The sequence below is a fragment of the Rhincodon typus genome, chromosome 1, assembly GCF_021869965.1.
Source record: "Rhincodon typus isolate 14 chromosome 1, sRhiTyp1.1, whole genome shotgun sequence".
Taxonomy (NCBI): Eukaryota; Metazoa; Chordata; class Chondrichthyes; order Orectolobiformes; family Rhincodontidae; genus Rhincodon; species Rhincodon typus.
In genome coordinates, this window is record NC_063332.1 from 47353754 (window position 1) to 47371773 (window position 18020).

Consider the following 18020-nt stretch of genomic DNA (forward strand, 5'->3'; position numbering starts at 1 on the left):
GCTATAGGAAGGATATTGTGAAACTTGAGAGGGTTCAGAAAAGATTTACAAGGATGTTGCCAGAGCTGGACAGTGTGAGCTATAGGAAGAGGCTGAATACGCTGGGGCTATTTTCTCTGAAGCGTCGAAGGTTGAGGGGTGACCTTATAGAGGTTTATAAAATCATGAGGGACATGGATAGGGTGAATAACCAAGGTCTTTTCCCCGGGATAGGGGGCACAGGTTTAAGGTGAGAGGGGAAAGATTTAAAAGGGACCGAAGGGGCAACCTTTTCTCTGAGTGGTGCATGCATGGAATGAGCTGCTAGAGGAAGTGGTGGAGGCTGGTACAATTACAACATTTAAAAGGCATCTGGGTAGGTATATGAATATGAAGCGTTTAGAGGGCTATTGGTCAAATGCTGGAAACTTGGACTAGATTAATTTAGGATATCTGGTTGGCATGATGAGTTGGACAGAAAGATCTGTTCCCATGCTCTACAGCTCTATAACTCTAGGTAAAATAGAGAGAGAAAAAGACTTGTGGACAAGATTTTTTTCAGGTGATGCAAACAACAGAGCAGCCTAAAACATTGTGTAAGTTTTAATAATTCATAACTTCCCTAGCTCTTAAGTATTTGAAACAAAAACAAAAGTTGCTGGAAAAGCTCAGCTGGTTTGGCAGCATCTGTGAAGAAAAATCAATTAATGTTTGGGGTCCGCTGATCCTTCCGCAGAGTTATTAATTAATTATTTGAGCTTGCTGGCTGATTTGTGTATAAATAAGAGTTATTCACAAGCTATTATTTTTCCAGCAAGTTGTGTCCCAAAATTTCTTCTCAATCAGCATTCATTAAAGACACTTCAAAGATTTGAATGTTGTAATGATCATAGAATCATAGAATCCCTACAGTGTGGGAACAGGACCTTCGGCCCAACAATTCCATATCAACCCTTGGAGCACCCGCCCAAACCCATCCCCCTATAACCCACCTAATCTACACATCCCTGAACACTACGGGCAATTTAGCTTGGCCAATCCACCTAGCCTGCACATCTTTGGACTTGTGGAAGGAAACCGGAGCACCCGGGACGAATCTGCAAACTCCACACAGACAGTCGCCTGAGGATGGAATTGAACCCGGGTCCCTGGCGCTTTGAGGCAGCAGTGCTAACCACTGTGCCACCGTGCCATCCCTCTTGAGTCTAGAATTTAGGAGCACTTGGAATGCCTAGAACAGAAAATGTCTTAATTTCTAAAGCCGGACTAATTAGTTTCATTCGTATCAAATGAACCAAGTCGGTTTGATGCATTAGCAGCACCAGCAATCAAAATCAAAATCACTGCTGCGGTGATCAACTAATCGCAGTGCATGTTGGGATAAGTGCAAAGTGACTATTAGCTCAAATTTGTGACAAATTAATACATTCCTATTTGATTATTTTTAATTGCATTGCTTCAATCCTTTTTTAATGCTCTTATCATGGACTCGTTATAATTTTATCCTGCCTTTAAATTGTGTCTATAGCTTAAGTTATTGGGGTGAGGGGAGAACTGTATAAAATTGACTACAAATGTTTTATACAGAATGCATTTGTATTATCAACTTATCCTGATTTATTATGTAAGGTCGTCTGAAGTCAAAGTAGAGCAAACATAGTCAATTGGTATGAGAACTAAACAGTTCTTTTCAATATTTGGAATATTGGCAGCGTAATTGCCTCAAAAATAGCAAGCAATAGTACATGCCGTGACTTTCCCTTTCCTGATCATTTATAGGACATGCTTATGCAATTGGCCAAAGCTGTAGCAAATGCAGCAGCAGCTTTGGTCCTGAAGGCAAAGAATGTCGCTCAAAAAGCAGAGGATTTGGGATTACAGAACCGTGTCATTGCAGCGGCGACACAGTGTGCACTTTCAACGTCACAGCTAGTAGCTTGCACTAAGGTGGGTTTCAAGCATTATTGGTTCCGAACAATGTTTGCAGCATTTTATTTAAATCTTCACAACTTCAGCTCATCTTAGTTTGAGTTTTAATTATCTAAATTCTGTGGCAGAATGGTGCCATTGTAATTAGTTCTGGCTAGCATGATCTGTTCTGATACGACACAGTGTGGAGCTGGAGGAACACAGCAGGCCAGGCCGCATCAGAGGAGCAGGAAAGTTGATTTTTCGGGTCAGGACTGTCCAGAAATTGGGGAGGGGGAGGGGATCTGGGAAATAAATAGAGAGGAGGGGTGGGGCTGGTGAAGGTAGGTGCAATGGTAATATTGCAGGGAGGGGGTGGTGGGGATTGGTCAGTGGAGTGGGTGGGGAGGATAGGTGGGGAGAGAAGATGGACTGGTTGTGTCAGGCCAAGGAGGTGGGGCTGAGAGGGAATGGGATGAGGCTGGGGGTGGGGAGATTTTAAAACTGGTGAATTCCATGTTTAGGCCATCGGGCTTTAGGCTCCCGAGGCAGAATATGAGATGTTGCTCCTCCAGTTTGCGGGTGGGTTCGTTGAGACACTGGAGGAGGCCCAGGATGGACATGTCATCCAGAGAGTGGGAGGGGGAAGATAAAATGGTTGGCGACTGGAAGGTGTTGTCATTTGTTGTGTACAGGGTGCAGATGCTCATCGGAACATAGTCCAAGTCTACGTTTGGCCTCACCGATTTGTGGAGGAGGCCATATCAAAAGCAGTAGGCTAAGTTGGTGGATGTAAAGGTGAACGCCTGTCTGATATGAAAGGTTTGTTTTGGGCATTGAATGGAGGTGATGCGGGGGGAGGTGTAGCACTTTCTGTGGTTGCAGGGAATGGGGCTGGGTATGGAAGGGTTAGTGGGGAGTGTGGAGTGGACGAGGGAGTCGCGGAGAGAGCAGTCCCTACGAAAGGCAGATAGGGGTCTGGAGGGAAATATCTCTTTGGTTGTGGGGTCAGATTGCTATCTCTGATCTGTTCAGATACTTGAAATAAATGTTATTGCAGAAATAGAGGACTTAGTTGGTTTTATTAATACAAAATTGTGTTTGTTAAATCAGATTCACCTAAATGTTGTCGGATCAATTACCTGGTTAAATTTTCAATGTTCACTCTTTACAGGTAGTAGCTCCAACTATCAGTTCCCCTGTATGCCAGGAGCAGCTGATTGAAGCTGGGAAACTAGTTGCCAAATCAGTGGAGGGATGTGTGGAGGCCTCACAGGCTGCAACAAATGATGAGCAGCTGCTGAAACAAGTCGGTGTGGCAGCCACTGCTGTGACCCAAGCACTGAATGACCTGCTGCAACATATCAAGCTCTATGCCCAAGGAGGACACCCACTAGGACGCTATGATCAGGCGACAGACACTATTCTAACAGTGACAGAAAACATTTTCAGCTCCATGGGGGATGCTGGTAAAGAAACTTTTTTTGAACAACCCAGCTACAATATATGTTAATGTGAAATGAGGAAAATCTACGATTATTAAACATGAAATGAGTCTGATAGATAAAGGCAATGTTATCTTTAAGATTTCTAAAAATGATTCAATTTGATAGTTATCCAAATCTTCTGTTAGTTTCAGCGAAGTAATTCTGAGTTTTAGATGTCGCAATTTATTTGCATTTCTAATTGTTAATCTTCTGCCACTTGCTGTGAAGGTGTTGAGTCATTCCTGGATATGATTCCATGCATGGTAACCTTGTTCATTTGCCATTCTTGATGTGTTAGCCTGGGCTCAGAATGAGTAGCTCAATTTAGCAATACAGCATGCACTGTTTCGTGATGGGTGGATGCATAGTAATTAGTACGTGGCCATTGGGTCATAGGTCAAGGAGGTGGGGCTGAGATGGAAGATTGGACATGGGATGACGCTGGGGGTGGGGAGATTTTAAAACTGGTGAATTCCATGTTTAGGCCATCGGGCTGTAGGTTCCCGAGGCGAAATATTTTTCCCTCTGTCTGCCCAACCTTCAGTTGCTAAGGCAAGTTGAGAGTCATTAATAATACTCCCAACTAGTTTGGCTAGCACCCTGTAAATTTAAGGATTCAATCTACGACCTTCCTAGTCTGAAGCTATTTACAGTTTTAGATGTGGACATGTAAGCAGGAGCAGGCCAAACACCCCTTGAGTTGCTCCAGGGTATGGCTTATCAAGAATTTGTTTACCTCTGCCTTTAAAATATTCCATGATTCTATTTCCACCGCCATTTGAGGCAGAGGTTTCCAAAGGCTCATGACCCTCAGAAATAATTTCTTCTCATTTCTGTCTTAAATGGGTGACCCCTTATTTTTAAACAGTGACCCCTGGTTCTACATCCTCCCACAGGAGAAAGCATTCTTCCCACATCCATCCTTTCAGGGCCCATCAGGATCCAGTACATTTCAATGAAGTTGCCTTGCTGTTAGCTCCAGCAGGTGTAAGCTTTGTCTGTCCAAAGATGCATGTTAGATTGCTGATGGGGGTAAGGGAGCAAACCGTGAAGCCACAGAAACTTTTTAGGCCTTTCTGAGCAGAGAGTTAGTCCCCAGGGAGTAGAGGTATGCAAGTGTGATGCTGTTCTTTAAGAAAGGGCCAGGCATTTATGATGCTGGAGACCTCAAGAGGAGGCTGAGATGGATCATTCGCTCTGCATTTCTGGCCAAAGATGAATGAAAATACTTCAGCATTGATATATTAGTCTCCCTCATTATTGACAGTGGGAATATTTGTGGAGCCATCTTCTCATGGTCATTGTGAATTATCCTGCTCCATTCATGACAATCTGTGGCAAGACTGCAAAGCTTAGGTATGATGTCTTGGTTGTGGAATTGCTCAGCCCTGTCTATAGTACGTTGCTTCTGCTGTTTGGCACTATAATAGTCCCATGTTGTAATTTCATCTGGTTGACACCACATTTTTAGGTGTGCCTGCTGCTGCTCCTGACTTGCCATCCTGCACTCTCATTGAACCAGGGCTGATTTCCTGGCTTGCTAGTGTTGATAGAGTGGGGAATTTGCTGGACAACGAGGTTACAGATTATGGTTGAATGCAATTCTGCTGCTGATGGTCCAGAGCGTCTCATGGCAGACCAGTTTTAAGTTACTAAATTTAAGACTTTCTCCTTTAGTGCTGTGTTTATGCCACCCGGTATGAATGTAGGTATCCTCAATGTGAAGATGGGACCTCATTTTCACAAGGATTGTGCAGTAGCCACTTCTACTGACAGTGATATCTGAGTTCACAATGAGAATGATACCACTAAGCCAAGGTGTGTACATGGTGATGAGAATACAACTGATCTTGACTGAATATTAAACATGATCTCCCTCCTTCCAAAAATAGGTGAGATGGTGCGACAAGCTCGAATTCTGGCCCAGGCTACATCTGACTTGGTGAATGCTATTAAAGCTGATGCTGAAGGTGAATCTGATCTTGAGAATTCCAGAAAGCTGCTCTCTGCAGCCAAACTGTTGGCTGATGCAACAGCTAAAATGGTGGAAGCTGCAAAGGTAATGCTAAGATTTTCTGAGCCCTTTGTATTTTGAGGACTTTCTATATGTGCACATATCCCAACTTCTCAGAAAGTGAGTCTGCATTGAACATGTAATTTATCAAGGTAATTATTTTTGTGATGTCTTTTTTTCTTTGAAATTACCTACACAATTTAAAATTATATGCCCTTGCACAAAATTGGCCAGTCATCTTAAAATACAGTGGTTCCAGGGAGAAGCCAAATCTGGTCGTTAAAATGTTGCTATGTTGTGTGTTTAAGTATTTATTTGATTGGCAGCTTTATCACAATGTGAGATAAGTGTTTATATTGAAGTCAGCTGCCAATCACTGTTGTAATGCAGGGTCACTGGACCTGACTGTCCTTCTGTTCTGAGGTTGCCAGACCAGCTGATTTTCTCCAGCAGTTTTATTATACAACTGCAAAGGTTCATAGCCATGGACATTGTCCAAATATAAGGCCCAAATTACTGAAATTTAGCACAAGTATTTTCATACACTTGGAGGAGGAGCAGTTAAACTTTTTAAGAGCAATAAATCTGCAGTGCATCATTACTGCTCTCATTTATTGTAACCCCTGATATATCTGGCAAAGTAAACTCTCCTACTGAACACTGTTTGCAACAAATTATGAAACTGGGCAGCTCATGGTATACTGTGTGTTTGGTTGGGTGTGTGGGTGTGGTGGGGTGGCGAGAGACAAGTTATTCAACCTATTTTTTTTTCTAATCGACCTAATTAGAGATATTATTACACAACTCTGGAGCAAGTGGATCTTGAATCCGAGCCTCCTGGTCCATGGGTAGTGAGGTTACCACTGTGCAATGAGGGTCCCTTAATTGCAGAGACTAAGAACTCATTTGGGGCACAGAACTTGAGGGGAGAAAAAAGATAATCCAAAAAAAACTATAAGAATTTACGTAACACCGTGTGGAGCTGGAGGAACAAAGGGTCCCGACCCAAAATGCCAGCTTTCCTGCTCCTCTGATGCTGTCAGGCCTGCTGTGTTCATCCAGCTCCACACTGTGTTATCTCTGACTCCAGCATCACCAGTTCTTACTATCTCTCACAAGAATTTACATCAGCTTTTGTGTGCTGGAATTCTACTTTTCTCCTCCCCATTCATGAAGATCACATTGTGTGTAAAAGAACTGCTTTAAACAATTGAAGTACAGCTCTCAATCCAAAGCTACTCCACAATAGGTTTTAATTCAGAGACAGAAAATACCACACATTAACATGTTCTTAAGAGTTGGAAAATAAAAAGATGGATCAATTTGGAAGAGAAAGACTTTACTCAATTCTCATTTATGTGCTCATTTGGTGCATATTTTTAGATTTTCACCATTTGAATTTTTTTAATCTTTTGATGCTTGTTTAGACTGTAATCAGTAAGATGGCATTGTATGCCACTACACATATACGTTAATTCAGCTCTGATTTTACATTCAGGTAAATGTTCTAAATCCTGTGTCACTGGATTAATCTCTTTTGATTGTTATGGTTTAAGGGTGCAGCAGCCAATCCTGACAGTGAGGAGCAGCAGCAAAGGTTAAGAGAAGCAGCTGAAGGTTTACGAATGGCCACCAATGTGGCAGCACAGAATGCCATAAAGAAGAAATTAATGAACAAACTAGAGGTGGGTAAAGAATACAGTGGCCTTACAACAGTGAGTTAAACGAGTTGTTAAATTTAAACAGGTCAGTAATTAGACTTTGTATCAGTGCAAACTTGATTGTCTTGCCTATTGCAAAAGTGACTAAGTTCCTCTGCACTATGAACAGTGATACTGGGGCGCATTGTTCTGAATGGTCTTGATTTTACAATGTGCTTAAATACCTGATTTCAACCATCACTGACAGTTAGTTAGTTTAGTGTCCCTCATCTAAGTGAAGTGAAAATCCAGTGTAAATTATATTTCTAGTCTTCAGTGTAGATATCAGCTTTACAGAAAATGTGGTCAAACTAGGTAGAGTAATCTACAATGCTCTTCCATTGTTTAGGCTTACAAATAAAGAATAGCTACTTGAATTAGATACGTCATGCAAAAGTTAACAACCAATGTGGTTGACTCTAAACTGCCTTCTGTGGCGTAGTGAGTCAGAGTTGCATCACCACAACAAAGAACAGGAAGAATAAAACTGGATAGGACGTTTGGCTGCAACTGAGGATTATGACCCTGCTAAGTCCTTCTTAACAAAATCTGGAGACCATCAAAATTGCGAGAACTATTAAGCAGAGTAATCACGTACTAGCATGACCTAGGAAAATCAGCCAACTTCTCATTACCTTCTCTGGGTTTATCATGTCCTAATGCCAAAACAACAGATGATTACAGGTAGTTATAATGTGATGATGCCTTCATTTTATAAGCATTTTTGTATCCCGCAAGCCAGCATTCTGTAAGAATGTAATTTTCAGGGGGACACTAAGTTCTAAGGAGTTGTCGAATCTAGCTGATTTGTTGTATTATTTCCAAGCAGAATTGCATGTAATTAAGGGTGGAGCTAGTTTGTGTTTTCAACAGATGACTCGGCACATCAAGGGTCACTGAAGAGGAGCTGGGAAAGTGTGTGTAAATGAGGGAGAGAAGTTGGTTCTGTTTCATAGAACTGCTTTTACTTGTACTGTTGGGAAGGCAACAGAGGCACATGGATTCTGTGTACCAAACATAGTGATAACGCAAGCAATTGGATATCTCTCTCTTGTTCTCTTGTGCTATTAGAATGTGATTATTTTGGGAGTTAGTATGTAGCAAAGCTTTGGAGTCAGGTCTCCAGCAAGGTCCTGAACCCAATTGGGGCTCAGATGAAGCTGAGTGCCACAAGTACAGCTGAAAATGGGGTTGAAAAAGCTGCAGATGGTATTTTCTGATGCAACTGAGCAAATTATAATGCAAGTAAAAGCTCAGATAGTTTTAGCTTGATGAAGCTAGCAGTCAGTAAAAATCTGGACTTGTGCCTATTATTAAGTGCAGGAGTTGTTTTCTAGACTAGTTGAATGTAAATCGGGAAGACAAGTTGTCTGGTGAAATTGACAGCTGGATCAGCAAAACTGAAGCATTTTAATCCTTGTGAAATTTAATGTGTAGATGACCCATTATATCATTAACTTCTGGAGGAAGTTGCTGAAAAGTCCATATGATCTGTCTTGATCATGCTTGCTATTTGATGTATGCTATGGGACTGTAAAGTTTATGGGTTGTTCAAACTCATGGAATCTTGAGGCTTTGTTCACTTAAGTCCCCTGGACCCCTCATTTTGATGTCACTGCTCTCTAGCCAGATTGCAGCATAAAATTTGCAACCTGGCTTGGGATCGTTACAACAGTTATGTGCAAACGGCCTGTTGGAGACCTCAAGATAGAGTCCAGATTAGTACTCCCTGTAATATTTCTTTTTGGTGCTGCCCTTTTATCTATCCTGATTCTTACCTCCTTAAAACAATCTAACAAACTTATCTCTGTCTTAAATGTGCGACCACTTATTCTGAGATTATGCCCTCTGGCCTAAGGGGAAACAACTTTTCTATGTCAAGTACCCTAAGAATGTTTGTTTCGAAAAATTTGTTTCCCATTCTTCCAATGAGTACAGGTCCAAAGCTATTCAAATTCGCCTCATAAGATACTCCCTCCACACCTAGCTTCTATGTAGTGAAATTTCCCTGAAGTGCCTCCAGTGCCTGTGTATCTTTCCTTAGATAAGGCCCCCAAAACTATCCATAATATTCCAGTTGTGGTCTGACTGGTGCCTTGGATAGATTTAGCAAAACTTCCCTTCTTTTATACTCTATTCCCTTTGAACTAAAGGCCAACATTCCATTTGTCATCCCTATTTTCTGTTGAACACGGATGCTTGCTTTTTGTGATTAATGAATGAGGACTCCCATATCCCACTGTTCCATTGTTTTTGTCTCCTCTATTCTTTCTGCCAAAGTGCATAACCTCACATTTCCCCACTTTTTATATTCCATCTGCAAAGTTTTTTGCCTACTGGCTTGACTGTTAATATCCTTCTGCAGATTGTCATCCTCACCACTTGGCTCTCGTTGATTCATTTTCCTCACCCAAGTCATTAACATTATTGTAAATAATGGTGGCTTCATCAATTATCCTGTGACACTCCATAGGTTGTTACAGGTTGCCATCCTGAAAATGCCCACTTATCCAAACTCTGTCTTGTATTTGCTATCCAATCCTCTTTCCATGCTAAAATACTACCTCCAACACCATGGGATCTTATCTTAAGTAGCTTAATGCATGGTATCTTATCAAAAACCTTCTGAAAATCCAAATAGAATACATTACTGCCCCTGTATCTATCCTGCTTAAAGCAACCTAATAAAATTGTCAGGCATGATTTCCTTTTCGTGGAGTTATGACCCTGCTCAATCATTTTATGTATTTCTAAATGCTGTGCTGTTACGTCTTGTATATGAGACTCTAATATTTTCCCAATTACAGTAGCTGCCGGTTTGTTGACCACCTTCCTTTTTTAAATACAGGTATTACATTGGCAGTTTACCCATCTCCTGAGACTTTTCCAGAATCAAAGGATTCCTGCGAGATAACTACCAGCGTATCCACTATCTCTGTAGCTAGTTCCTTTAATATCCTAGGATTCATCCCATCAGGTCCAGGGTGTTTACTAATTTTTAGCCTCATTAGTTTCCTTAGTGCTTTTTTCCTAGTGATAGTTATTGTTTCATTCCTCTAATCCTTTTGTCCCTTGAGTATTCAGTAATTTTGCAATGATATTGGTGTCTTCTGTTGTGAAGACTGATGCAAAGTATTCATTCAACTCCTTTACCATTTTCTGCTTCCCCATTATTACTTTCCCACTCTAATTTTACTCTCTACGATTACTGCAGCTTCTCTCTTCTTTTTCACATACTTAAAGAAATTCTTGATGTCCATCTTGATATTATTTGCAAGTATACCTTAAAAGTTTATTTCCTCCCCTCTATTATTTTTTGGTTGGTTTTTAAAATTTGCCCAATCTTCAGGCCTACCGCAAGTGTATACCACACTGTATTTTTTTAAAATTTTAATTGATGCTACTCTTAACTTCCCCAGTTATCCACGACTGGCTTATCCCCTTCCTAGAATCCTCCTTCCTCAGTGTATATATCTTTGCAGTGAGACATGAACTATTTTCTTAAATGTCTGTAGTTGTTCCTCAATCATCTTTGCTCGAAAGTCGTTTCCCAATTCACTCCAGCCTCATTCTGTTGGCCTTGTTCTTTTGACCTTAACCATATTTAAGCTTAGCACTGTTGTTTATAAGCCAGATTTCTCCTACTTAAACAGAGTACAAATCTACCCCTCGTCCTCACGTACCACCCCACCAACCTCCGGATCCAACTCATCATCTTTCGACAATTCGCCATCTGCAATCCGACCTCCCCACCCTTACCTGCTTTCCGGAGGGACCAGTCTCTCCAGGAATCCCTTGTCTGCTCCACAATCTCCTCCAGCCCCACCACACCCGGCACTTTTTTTTCCCTGCCACCGCATGAAGCGCTGCCCCTGCCCCTACCCCTTCCCCACCGCACCCCCCCCCACCCCCTCACCCCCATCCCAAGCCCCAAGAAGACTTTCCATATCAAGCAGATGCTCACCTGCACATCTGCTGATGTGGTATACTGTATCCACTGTTCCCGTTGTGGCCTCCTCTACATCAGGGAAACCAAGCGGAGGCTTGGGGACTGCTTTGTGGAACACCTACGCTCGGTTCACACTAAACAACTGCACCTCCCCGTCGCGAACCACCTCAACTCCCCCTCCCATTCCTCAGACGACATGTCTATCCTGGGCCTCCTGCAGTGCCACAACGATGCCACCTGAAGGTTGCAGGAACAGCACCTCATATTCCGCTTGGGAACCCTGCAGCCCAATGGTATCAATGTGGACTTCACAAGTTTCAAAATCTCCCCTCCCCCTACCGCATCCCAAAACCAGTCCAGCTTGTCCCCGCCCCCCTAACCTGTCCTTCCTCCCACCTCAAGCCCCACCCCCATCTCCTATCTACTAACCTCATCCCGAACCCTTGACCTGTACGTCCTCCCTGGACTGACCTATCTCCTCCCTAACTCCCCACTGACACTCACCTTTACTGGCTCCATCCCTGCCTCTTTGACCTGTCTGTCTCCTCTCCACCTGTCTTCTCTATCCATCTTCTATCCGCCTCCCCCTCTTTCCCTATTTATTTCAGAACTCCCTTCCCCTCTCCCATTTCTGAAGAAGGGTCTAGGCCTGAAATGTCAGCCTTCCTGCTCCTCTGATGCTGCTTGGCCTGCTGTGTTCATCCAGCTCTACACCTTGTTATCTCTACTAAACTCCCATATTATTTTTGAAGCAATATCGTCAATTAGAAAGCCTCATATAATCCCCTCATGGCCATTAGCATCAAACTAGACAGACCCAAAGTTGAAGATCGTGCTGGGAGGTGGACATAAAACTTAGCAATCTGTTGAAGTTAGAACCCAGAATGTCATGCTTGGCAAGTAGTTTAAGCAGCATCATACAGATGATTAGATTGTCCTACATTAAGTGGATTATGTCAAAGCTCTGCTGTGTTGTCACATCCAGTTGCAAATCGTGGTGGACATTTAAACACTTAATAGGTGGAGGAAGTCAAGTGTACATCCCCAACCTTGATAGTGGTAGAGGTCAGCATGTGAGCACAAAAAGTAAAGCTGAGGTAATTTAAGCTTTGTTCACCAGAGATTCCAAGTGGAATCCCTTCCTACCTTTGTCCTGAGATCCCCACCACCATAGATGACTGTCTTCAGCTAAGTGACCATAAGTTGTAGAAGCATGAGTAGACCATTCATCCCATCAAATCTGCTCCACTATTCAATGAGATCATTGCTGACCTCAACACCACATTCTTGTATTTTCCCCTTATCTCTTAATTCCCGCATGTGATATCAAGAAGTGACTGGATGCACCGAGTATAGTAAAGTCTATGTGACCCAGAAATATCCTAACTAAGGATAGAGATTATGTTTCTGAGCTTACTGTCTTTAGCCAAGTTACGTCAGCATAACTGCAATATTGGCATGTGGTCGATTTCTGACTTTGTTCTGTTCTGTCCCCCAAAAAGAAGAAATGCAACTCGGTGAACTAACCCACAATTGGCCTACTTCCAATCATCAATAGTGATTGGCTGTTCAGCTCCCAACTTAAAAAATCATTTCCTCCCCTTCCACAAATGCTGGAATTTAGAGTATTAATTATATGTATCTCAGCTAGTTGCATAGGATCCTTGGCAATGCCTCCAAATGTAAGTTTTGCCTCTGATGAGCAGCATCAATTCTGAATTGTGCGTCATCCTGACATGGTCATATTTTGTTCTTTCATCTCTGGGTTGCACTCCTGAAACTCCTTATTAATAGGATTGTAGAGTACCTGAACAACGTGGATTATGTTTAAGAAGGCACTCTATCACCACCACCTCAACGGTAACAAGTGCCAATTAAACCTATCATGTGATGACTTTCCATGTGGATATCTACTAAGGACAGTGTGCTTGGCGATAAAAATTAGTCTTGCCAGCCCATATCCCAAGAATATATGTATTGAGATTGTCTTGAGTGCATTTCTGAAATCCAGCTGGATAGTTTGCATTATTTTTCCCAAAATCAGGGTCAGTCTTTGTTCCAGCATTGTGTTTAATTGCTAACCTCCTGGTTTTGCAATAAATTAGGGGGTTAAAGGTGATGTAGAGAATTATAGATCATTAAATGTGATTTTATTTACAGTGCCTTTTATATTTTCAGAATGCAGCAAAACAGGCTGCAGCAGCTGCAACACAAACAATTGCTGCAGCTCAGAATGCAGCTTCTTCCAATAAGAACCCAGCAGCACAACAACAAATGGTTCAAAGCTGTAAGGTGAGATTTAGAATTACCATCAATTTCAAAAGGAATATTTTTAAAGGTTAAAGGTTTCTCCTTTAAGTTGCCCCTAAAAGCTACTTCTTGGTCAAAGCTTTTCATTATCTGCACTTATATTACTTTCAGTGATTTGGCATCTCTTTTTACTTTGTTATTCTGCAAAGTGACTACGGACACTTTTATCACTTTAAAGACCAATATAACGACGAAATGTTTTTGCAGTCAACATTTGGAAAAGAAAAGAAAGAACTATTCCTGTCTTGGCCCTCCAGTCTTTCCCTGGGGAAGCTGCCTACTTAATTGCAGATATCTTTATTCTCATTAAGGTTTGCAGAGAAAGTGTGATGGTATTCCTAGCAGCAATAGTATGTGCTAGACTTTTCTGGAAAGTCTAGCCAGCTGAAGATGATTTTTGGAACTTATATTTTTACAGCGTATTGACGCCATGCCTTTGCATCTCTTCTTGAAAATTAAACAGTTATGTAGCATTTCTTGAACAACTTAGTCTGTGTTAACCTTACATTTTTACTATAAGTTTTATCCAAAAAAAAAGGACTGTGAATACTGGAAACCAGAAACAAAAACAAAAATTGCTGGAAAAGCTCAGCAGGTCTGGCAGCATCTATGGAGAGAAAGCAGAGTTAACGTTCTGGGTCCAGTGACTCTTCTTCGGAACACAGATGCTGTCAGGAACAAAAACAAAGTTGCTGGAAAAGCTCAGCAGGTCTGGCAGCATCTGTGGAGGAGAAAACAGAGTTAACGTTTCAGGTCCGGTGACCCTTCCTCAGAACAGGAACAGATGCTGTCAGTCCTACTGAAATTTTCTAGCAATTTTGTTGGTTATGTAAGGTTATCAGTTGGACACACAAGGTAACTTGCTTACATTTGTCGGAAGTTACAGGAAGTGTAAGAACATGTCCACACCTAAAATTTATTTCTACTTCCTGTTAGCAATCCAGTCTTCTATCTGTGCCTCATTGTTACTCCCTACACTGTGAACTCTTATTTTGTGTATTGATCTTTGTTGACACGTTATGAAGTGCCTTTTGAAAATCCAAATACACTAATACCTACAGATTATCCATGGTAATTGTTTCTTTCTCACAGAACTCTAATCATCAAACATGATTCATTTTGACTCTGCTTGATTGCCTTGAGATTTTGTGAGTGCCCTGCTTAATTGCAACATTCTGCCTTATGAGAGATGGTGCATTTTTAAAGTTGAATGCTCTGTCCCTTCCCAATAGAATCTGATCATCATTATCTTTGTTGCTACCCTTCTGTATTGCCTTATTCTTTCACTTTAATTTATCACACCTTCCCACACAGGATCACTTGCCCCCACTATTTTGCTGAACCCTTCTGTATTGCCCAAGTTATATGACTCACCAGCATGGTTCAGGTGTAGACTGTCCCAACAGTACAAATCACATGTTGCCTGATTAGGTGTTCCTCAAAACCTGACCTAATGACCTTTGCCTAATAAGTGCTCCTCAAAATCTGACCCATCTTTAAAACTGGTCACCGGAGTCAAAGTGTTAACTACCGTCTCTCCAAATGTGCCAGAACTGCTGAGTTTCTCTCGTAGTTGTTGTTTTTGTTTCAGATTTCCAGCATCCATAGGTCTTTGTTTTATCTCTATATTCTTTGTTTTTCTAATGTCTCTGTGAAGTATCTCAGAGCATTTTAGCAGTTTGACGGTGCTATGTAAATTTGCTCATCTTGATTCCCCTTGAAGCATTCAACGTGGTAGTGAGTTCCACACACTCACTGGTCTCTGTATAAAGAGGTTTCTTCTAATTTCCCTATTTAGTTACTTGATTATGATCTTGTATTGAAAGCCTGTAGTTTTTTTCTTCTCTACAAGCAGAAATGAATTTAGCATAATTATTGTACTTATTTTATATAAACATTTAAATAATGCAATGGAGCACATGTAGATTCTACAGGATACATAAATGTGTTTGTTGTCTTTACAATTCTGTGCTTATCCTTTCCCACGACTCTTGTTTTCACCCCTTCCACAGTTTGAAAACAGCTGGAAAGAGCATCACTAAATGCATTTTGCACGAGTCTGACTATTGTACATTTTGTCCCTCATCATCCTCCTTTAACTATCTGTAGCTCTCCCCCAACCACTCAATTGACTGAACTGTCTTCCTCCAATGTCTTCTCCATATCGAGCACAATGAAACTGCTTGCTTGATTCTACTATAATGGCATTGCAGCTAGAGCCTTACTCCTGCCTCAGTGTATTAACACTGAAGTCACCCAAGGATCTATTCTGAGGCCTGGGTTTTGGCAGTAACATCAGAAAATTAAATTTGTATTTGTACCTTTTCTTGATGCTGCTTCTGTCTCCTGTTCATCCGCCACCCTGTATTTGCTGACCTACATTGACTGCTAACATTTAATTCCTCCAGTTAATAATCTTCACCCTCGCGTTCAGTGTTTCATGTCTCTGTCTTCTCTAGTCCTAAAAGACACAGAACACTCCATCTCCTGAGGTCCTTCATCCCAGCATTGTTGGCCATGTCTTTGGCCAACCAGATCCTAAGTTGTAGAATTCCTTCTTAAATTACTCCATCTCCCTTTCCTTTTAAAACCACCTTAAAACCAATTTTTCAACAACACTTCTAGTCTTCTGCCTGATATCATCTTTTGGATCACTGTAGATTTTTAGTTTCTCATTTCACTTCTGAAAGACTTCAGGATGTTTTTCCATGTAAAAGACACATTGTGGAGATCGGTTCCTTATTCAGCAGTTTTGAAATGTCATGTTTAAAGCTGTTTGATTGATTGATTTATTTATTTATTTATTTATTTATTTTTGAAATGTTTTGTACTTTAGAGTGTTGCTGAGCAGATTCCATTGCTGGTACAAGGTGTTCGTGGCAGCCAGTCACAACCGGACAGCCCCAGTGCCCAGCTGGCTCTAATAAGTGCAAGCCAGAACTTCCTCCAGGTAATGTGAATAGATTTCAAACACAGATGGTGCAAGGATATAAACCCTAGTTCTGTTTATGAGACAAGTTTAAATGTCAGCTGTTTGATGGGAATCATGAATTTGAAAGTGTTGACTGTTTCCTTTAGGCCATATAAAGTAGCTAGTCTGCTCTTGTAAAATATGAACCAATCTTGGAGGTCAGGCTACACAAAACAAGTGTGATCATTAGTACTGACCACTGTACAGAGGTAAAGCTATGGTAGCTCTTTGAATTTTACGTTCATGAATTGCAAAGGAATCTCCTATAGAAACTAATACACGAAAAGGATGTATTTTCTATCTCTCTCACTATTTTTTATGTTCTTTATTTCTGGAATATCTGGACTGCATTAGTTTGTATCAATTCCTCACTCTCAAATTCTGAAAATATTTGGTGGTATCTGTTAGAATCATACAAAACAGAAGAGACTCTTCAGGTAATCAAATCTGTACTGCCAAAAACATATTAAATCTAGACTAGTCCCACTTTCCCACACTAGGCCCATAACCTTGAATGTTAAGAAACTTCAAGCGCTCATCAGGTACTTTTTTAAAGATTGTGAGGTTACCCACTTCAACTACCATGCAATGCAACCCTGACCCCTACCAACCTCTGGATGAAAACTCTTTACCTCAAGTCCCCTCTAAGTGTCCAGCTTTACCCTAAAATTATGTCCCCATATTACCGATCCTTCAACTAATGGGAACAGCTGCTTTCTATCTACCCTTTGATACCCTTTATAATCTCTTAGACCTCGATCAGATTCACTCTCAACCTCCTCCATGCCCAAGAAACCAACCCGGGTTTATCCAAGCTCTCTTCGTAACTGATATGCTTCATCCCAGGCAACATCCCTGTGAATCTCCTTTGCACACACCTAGTGAAATCACATCCTTTCTATACAGCGGTGATCAGTATTGCACACAGTACCCCAACTATGGCCTAACCAAGGTCCTTTTGAGCTCCACTGTAACCTCACTGATAAAGGTAAGTGACTGCTGAGCTGCGTTAACTATGCTATTATTATGCTTTCTTAAAAGCCCTTTCGGTGACAGTGGTTATGTTTTATTAAGAATAATAAAGACAGGACATTCTAATGTCTGTACAGTAGCATCAAGATGTAACAGCATTACCATAGTGTCCTGGCTAGAAGCACAATCTCCTTGTGATGTTCTCCAGGGTGCACAAGTAGAATCTAGTGATTGCTAATCAGCTGGTGATCTGGGCTGCCTTGTCTAGGAACCAAAGTGCTATTGTTTTGTTTTAGTCTGGCTCTTTCAAATTTGACCAAATTGATATGTGGTAAGTGTCTCACATCCAGAGTGTTTTTGCACTCTTGGGATCAAAAGAGATAGCAGTAGGAGTAAGTTCTCTAAAGTTTGCCCTTTGGAAACTTTGTTTAAACATTTGCTAAATGAAAGCCCATGCCATAGTTTTCCAATATTTTACTTGCCTGCTGCTTCTAACTAAAACATCTCAAAAATAGGATTAAAATAGTTAACTATAATCATTGTCATATGACAGTGAATACTGTGTATGCTACAACTGACAGATTGTAAAATCAAAATAGAGGTTTCCCAGGATCCACGTCCAACTCCTCGGTTCAATTAGGACCAGCTAGTCTGTGGAACATTTGTTTTGTCAGAGTAGAGTAATTTCTTCTTCACAAATAGAAGCAGTTGCTCTTTGTTTACTCTATCA

General features: G+C 41.2%; 1 protein-coding gene across 1 annotated transcript in view; it reads left to right on the top strand.

Moving 5' to 3' along the window:
• Positions 1–18020, top strand: part of LOC109915675 (talin-1) — a 116283-nt gene that overhangs the window by 41780 nt on the left and 56483 nt on the right. Inside the window, exons 17-22 of the mRNA XM_048616649.1 lie at positions 1759–1926; positions 3062–3356; positions 5267–5433; positions 6945–7073; positions 13216–13329; positions 16184–16297. Of these exons, the coding sequence (XP_048472606.1) occupies positions 1759–1926; positions 3062–3356; positions 5267–5433; positions 6945–7073; positions 13216–13329; positions 16184–16297 (987 nt within the window). The remainder of the gene's footprint in view (positions 1–1758; positions 1927–3061; positions 3357–5266; positions 5434–6944; positions 7074–13215; positions 13330–16183; positions 16298–18020) is intronic.